Raw genomic sequence first — 6,541 nt, forward strand, 5'->3', positions numbered from 1 at the left:
CTGCCTCAGTGATGCTCAATTCCAGTTGGTGAAAAACTCCCACACTGAACTCCTAAAAGCTTCCTGTACACTTGCCCTGTATCTCTTCTCATAAGCAGGAAGTCCTCATGGGCACTGAGACGCGGGAGCACAGCTCTAGCAGTGAGAACTCATTCATCTGCTGCTCAGAGTTAAGATCATGTGTGAGGGCCATGCTGAGCCCATATGAGAAACTCACTGACATCCAAAGACGGGACACAATCACAGTCATGTGTGGCTAGCCTGTGGGACCCAGGGTCAGTAAGTGTCAAATGTGATAATCTATTACCTCCTTGAAAGCGAAAGAGAAGGAGGCCTGTGCCTGAACAGAGGACAATGAGAGCCCCAGCTGTACTCAGACACCCAATACCTTAGCACTCCAGCAAGTAGCACAAGACATCGTCAGGCCAGGCAAGCATCCTTCAGTAATGTTGCCCAGTGAGACAGCAGGACGTAAATTCCAATGTACAGGGTCCCTGAAGCTACAAATCTCAGGGAAGGTCCTGAAGAGGCAGGCCTCCCTCCCGTGTCTGGTGATGGGCTGGTTGTGAACGGGGGAGGGGGAGGGCCGAGCCCTTAGCACAATGCAGGGACAGGGGAGGGGGCAGAGGGACCTGCTGGAGAGCCCAGCCTGAGAGCCGCCCACAGTGCCATTGCTGGGTGACTGAGCCGATCTGTCTCCCTTGGCCTCAGTTTCCCCCGTGCACGACTTGGAGACTATGAGCTGGAAGAGTGGTATAAACCATGACAAGGGACACAGTGGGAGTGACCATCCAGAGCTTCTGCTCACACCTGCTCTGTCCCACACCCAGCCTTTCCCACCAGGTAGTTCATTGACCATCAAGTCAATCCAGTCACACCAGCTGTCTCTCGAGTGCTCGCCACATCTGTAGGGATCTGAAAGGTATCTCACAGAATCCCCACGACACCGCAAGGTCACAGTTCACATCACACACTAGGTCACAGTCCACACCACACACTAGGTCACAGTTCCCACCACACACACTAGGTCACAGTTCACACTAGACACACTAGATCACAGTTCCCACCACACACTAGGTCACAGTTCACACCAGACACACTAGGTCACAGTTCACACCACACTAGGTCACAGTCCACACCACACACTAGGTCACAGTTCACACCACACACTAGGTCACAGTTCACACCACACGCTAGGTCACAGTCCACACCACACACTAGGTCACAATTCCCCACACACTAGATCACAGTTCACACCACACACTAGGTCACAGTTCACACCACACTCTCCGTTTCTCCCTGCCACCACCACCATACACAGTTTCCCTGCCTCCACCACATTCTCAGTTTCTGTTCACCCCACCACATTCTCACCTTCGCTCCTCCCTTCCTGGGCTCAGCTGTGGCTCTCCACACACACCATCCTCTCCAGTAGGACAAATATTCACCCATCAGGTAAAGGATTTGCCCAGGGCCACAGAGTCAGTGAGTGGTAGAGCGGAGATGTGAACCCTGAGCTGGTCTGACTGCGTTCACTGCTGTCTGATAATGCAGCAGGCTGTTCTCAAGGCTCAGAGTTGCTTGGACACCTCGTTTCCCTTCCTAAACACAGAGAGACTGACGGTCCAAGGCTGAGCTACCCTTCCCACTGAAAGGTACTGGATGTCGCAAGGTAACACAGGAATGTTGGGATGTATGGCCTTCAGAGTCAGCAAGTTGAGAGGTGCTAAACACAGACCCAGCGAGGGATGGGGCAAGTCCTCATTTTACCAGTGATGAAACTAAGGTCAAGCAAGGCATCCATGTCACCCCTGCACCCAGGAAGCAGAGTCTAGTCTAAAACGCAGGCATTGAAAGGGCCGTGCCTTCAGTGGGCCGGCAGTTCCTGCTATAAATACAATGCTGACTCCTGGGTAACCTTAGCCTCCTCCAGGCTTGCCTGCCCAGGCATAAGGCCATAAATCGCAGAGTCTGCACCGCCTGCTGTGCTCCCCTCTCGATGGAATTTTCCGGATGCCCTAACAAGGTACCACATTTTTTTTTACAGGCTCCAGATAATTGGAGTCAGTGTTGAGCTACCTAGCTATCTCTGAAATAAAGGGGTGGGGAGTGGTTATTGCTGAAGGCAAGGAGAGACCCCCGGAATAAGGACCTAACCTGGGTACCGAGCAAAGAAAATGGGGGTGAGGGGCTTGGCTCAGGTCTCTGCTAGACCGTATAGCAGTTGGATGACCTTGGGCATGCCATCCGCCCCCTGGACTTCTGTTTTCCCAGCTATACAGTGGAGTTGCTGTCACCCACCTCCAGGCAGTAAACGACAAGTCCAGAGTGGCCAGGCCTAGAAAGGTGTCCTGGCTCTTCACGTCCTTCTCTGCACTGCAGTCTGTTTATTGACGCTGCAAACAGCCCTCACACTGCTAACCAGGACCAGCAGCGCTTCAATGGCGCTACATGCTTTGGGTTCCTCTATTCTTACAGAGGCATGAAGAGGAGAACGCCTCCACTGGCCCCTTTGAATACACAGGAAATTGTGGAGCAATGCCCAAGGGCTCAGGGGTCTCAAGAATGTTGACTCTGTTGTCACACTCCCTGGGACTGGTTAGCGACCGCAGGGAGATCCCACTGCAGCTTCCTGGGTCTGTTGCTGGAGGCAGGAGTCCCGGAGAAACCTGAATGGCAGGAGACCCTTTCCTGCACACAGCCTCCTAGCTGCACCCATTGGCCAGTTTGGTTTGCTGTTGTTTGGGGGAAAGGCATCTCTTTTGTTTTCTATTGTTTTGTGTTTTATGAGACAGGGTCTCTCTCTCTGTAGCTGAGGCTGGCCTCAAACTTTAAATCCTCCTGCCTCAGCCTGCTTAGCGGGGCACTTTTATCTTCTCAGACAAGACTCTGTGTCAAACCCATATAGGGAGGACAAAGACCACTGCATTGCATTTTACAGCTAGGAAAATGATGCTCCGAGCTTGCCCAGGGCCTCTGCTGAGCCAGGACAAAGCGAACCCAATCCCAGCCTCCTCGCCTCTCAGACCAATGTCCCCCTCCTAGTCGAGGAAGAGAGAGGACACTCTGGTCCCCAGGCCCAACACACATGTACACTCAGTGCCACACCATTGCCCTGGCAGGCTAAATGTTGTCTTAGCCTTCCTGAAATAATCTACCTACGGGTGGCTTTACAAACTGCTAAAACAAGGGCTGTGTCCCGGGTGCAGGGAGAGAGCTATTCCGGGTTTGTGTCAGGTGTAGGGCCTGGCCAGCCAGAGACTGCCGTTGGCTGCTCCCCAGGCACCCGTGGCCTCCACAGCCATAGCAGCAATGTTTGGCGGCCAGCTCGGCTGGCACCCAAGGGAAGCAGGCGATGTCAGGCTGCTTTTGTCCCTGTCTCCCTCCCTCCCTCCTTCCCTCCCGACACACACACACACACACACACACACAGCCAGGCCCAAACCGTCCATCAGATATCACAGTGCCTCCTGGGCCAGCCTGGCACACCTGCAAAAGCCCAAGAATCACCAAGGTGAGGTTTTAGGGTAAAGATTCTGTGGGCCAGAACTGAGCGGTGTCTCACCAAGGACGCTCCTGTGGGGAGATGCCCAGGCCATGTGTGCCTCTGAGCACCTGCCCTCAGTCCCCTCTTACCCTGTCTCACAGAAGTCACTGCATCATGACACAGCGGGCATCGGCAGATACTCTTGTACAGTATCATAATTTTCACAAACTCTGGGTTAGGTACCAAACCACATTCCCATTGTCACCCATTGTCACTGGATATCAGAGAAATTAAACCACTAGATCGACGACACACATCCTGGACCCCAGGGCCCTACAATAAACACTGATTGTTGTGTCCTCTGCACCTGCCCTTCCCCAGGCTAGCTCAAGGAAATCATCACAGCTTGCCCACTATTTGAGACAGCCAATCCCCACCACATGTCAGGGCGAGTGGGTAGGGCCCAGAATCTGACCGCATCTCACCGGTAACCCTAGCCACCTCCAGTCCAGAGGGCTTGGAGGTCTCAGCAAGCTGACCTCAAACTGGCGGAGGGACTCAGGACATCCCAGTGGGCTCACAATCCCAGGAAACTGCCCAGGACCTGTGAGATCACCCCAGATTCATGGTTACATGCCCCCCTTGCATATAGTATCAGAGGCTATGCACCCATGTTGAAACCCAGCCCCCCAGCCTGGTTCCTGCACCTGGTGGTCAGCGCTGCCCCTTTTCCGGGCTGGCAGTCTGAGAATCTGTTAGAGGCACAGCTTCCTGCTAAAGCCTACTAGGAAATCAGAGGGTGCGGCCACGACTGAACTTTGAAACTCACACTGCCTAGGCTGGGCTGCAGCTCCCAGGTGTCAAGCTAGGAGGAAAGGGTCCCCACCTCACTGATGCCTGCAGCCTGTGGGGGGCCGGCTGCCCTTGGTGACCGGAGGCCTTGCCTTTGCAACCGGAGCCATGGCCGGTAAATATAGCACTGACACTCACCAGCTGAGGGGCCCTCGCCGTCCGACATGGTGGGGGAGATGGGCAGCCAGCTGGCCACCAGCCTGCAGGGACACTCAGAGCCCTCGACAGCCGTCACCCACCCAGCCTGGCTTGGGACTGCTCCGTGTCCAGCCCCTAGGCAGTGTCCTGCCTCAGCCAGCCTGGCCACCCCCCCCATGTTGGGCTGGGCAGATAAGAGCGTGCTCCTGGTGCCAGGAACCTGTGCGATTGGTGGATAATTCTAGGCACTGCCCTCCCCTGCCTGGGGCCTCTCCTCAGCAGCCCCGGAATGTTGCCTGAGAAGCCACTGCACCCCTGGATGCTGGACCAGTCCCCAGAACCCCAGCTCTGGAGACTATGGAACGCCTATTCCCTCCCTCCTGGTGGTTGGTTCCACCTACCAAGCCGGGACCATTTAAGGGCATTTAGTGAAGAATATCAAGGGTTGCTGCCAGTGAGTACATGCTGGTACCCGGAGGCGTGCAGAGCACGGCCACACTTGTCATTTCATCCTGCTTTCCAGACAGCCACATCAGGTCCTTGTCACAGACAGGGTTAAGCGACCCTGAAGGGAAACCAGCCCTCTAGGGGTGTAACCGGGATCTGGAGCCAGGCTGTCTGTCTCCAAGGCATAGGAAGCCTTGCCTCTGTTTAGCCAAGAGCACCCACACTTCTGGACACACACTCACACACGCACACACACACACTCACACACGCACGCATACTGTTGGGGAGCTGCGCGAAGAGCTCCCTTGCAGGGGAAATGAGGTGACCGTGTGCTCGCACAGGAAACATACAACGGAGAGAACACACTGCTACAAGCACTTAGTGTGTGCTTGCTGTATGCTTGACTAAGAGTCAACCCAGTCAGTCCTCTCCTGGTTCCCACAAGGTAGTAGGCTGGTGTCAGACCAGGGCTCCCAGAGGCATCACCCCAGTCTTGGGCTCTCTGGCCCCTGGGACCTGGGGTCACTCCAGTCGTGGGACACACAGGAAGTGAAGAAGCTTACAAGAAAAAGGGGTAAGGGTGGACCCGGGAATGAACTCAATCAGAGAGACCTGGAATGCTTTCTCACTCTCCCTGAAAGAGTTGTCTGGCTACAACAGCCATCCCTGGAATGTGAGCTGGCAGGTACAGAGGAAAGAGGTGGCAGTCCCCAGCAGGAGAGTGCCAAGGGTCCCCAGCGCAGGCTGAAAACGATGGCACTGTCCAGGCAGGAAGCGTATTTTCTTGTGGAGGGAAGCACTCAAGGCAGATGGAACCAGGTGGGCTTCCTGGAGGAGTGGGCAGGAACTGGTGCTGAGGGCCAACGTGCCTCAGAAAAATGGTTCGGGGCCTTGGTAACTCAACAGAGGGTTGAGGCCACCAAGTTTCAAAGGAAGTCCTTTCCGGGAAAAGCCAGGAAGGAGCCACAGGGTCACGTGTTATGCTCACCCCAGCCCTGCCCCACTGGCCGGCAGGAACTAGCAAAAGAATTCAAACAGCCAAGTGGCCCCCAGCCTTCTGGTGTGGTCCATGCTGTGCCCTACACCGGGTGTTTCCCATTTCCCTCTCCGCCTCTTGCCTAACTGCCGAGGGGCGGCTCAGGGGCCCGTGCCCATTGCTGTAACTCCGACCTCGCGGTGGTCAATCCTGGTCCTCACTGCATCGGTTTCTTGGTTATCCCTTGTTGCTTTGACAGGTAATGAGTTCATCACCGTTGGATGTATGCCAGCAAAGCTGGTCAGCCTGGCTAGCTACACAGAGGAAGCTCAGACATCAGGTGGGGCTGGAGTAAAGCGTGTTCGAGTCCCTTGAGAGCGACGGCATCTCACCTCCGATGGGAAGAGTGCAGGGTTTAAATAAGAGTCCCCGCCACCCGAATAGGCTCATATATTTGAATCCTTGGTCACCAGTTGGTGGAACTGTTTGGGAAGGATTAGGAGGTGTGGCCTTATTGGAGGAGGTGTGTCACTGGGGGGTGGGCTCTGAGGTTTCTGAAGCCCAGTTGCTCTCTCTGTCTTGCCTTTGCTTGTGGATTAAGATGTGAGCCCGTGCCTGCCTGTGGCCATGCTCCCTTCCAG

General features: G+C 55.2%; 1 protein-coding gene across 2 annotated transcripts in view; it reads right to left on the minus strand.

The window, feature by feature from the left end:
• The window catches only part of Eml1 (EMAP like 1), a 153,433-nt gene extending 148,803 nt beyond the window's left edge, over window positions 1-4,630 (minus strand). The window contains exon 1 of one of the 2 annotated variants that reach the window (XM_040742513.1): window positions 4,478-4,630. In XM_040742513.1, the coding sequence (XP_040598447.1) occupies window positions 4,478-4,505 (28 nt within the window). In that variant the 5' untranslated portion in view covers window positions 4,506-4,630. The remainder of the gene's footprint in view (window positions 1-4,477) is intronic. The other variant, XM_040742514.1, reaches the window with a different exon arrangement.
• Window positions 4,631-6,541: the final 1,911 nt, after the last annotated feature.

This window comes from Mesocricetus auratus, unplaced genomic scaffold (genome assembly GCF_017639785.1).
Source record: "Mesocricetus auratus isolate SY011 unplaced genomic scaffold, BCM_Maur_2.0 Super-Scaffold_15014, whole genome shotgun sequence".
Taxonomy (NCBI): domain Eukaryota; kingdom Metazoa; phylum Chordata; class Mammalia; order Rodentia; family Cricetidae; genus Mesocricetus; species Mesocricetus auratus.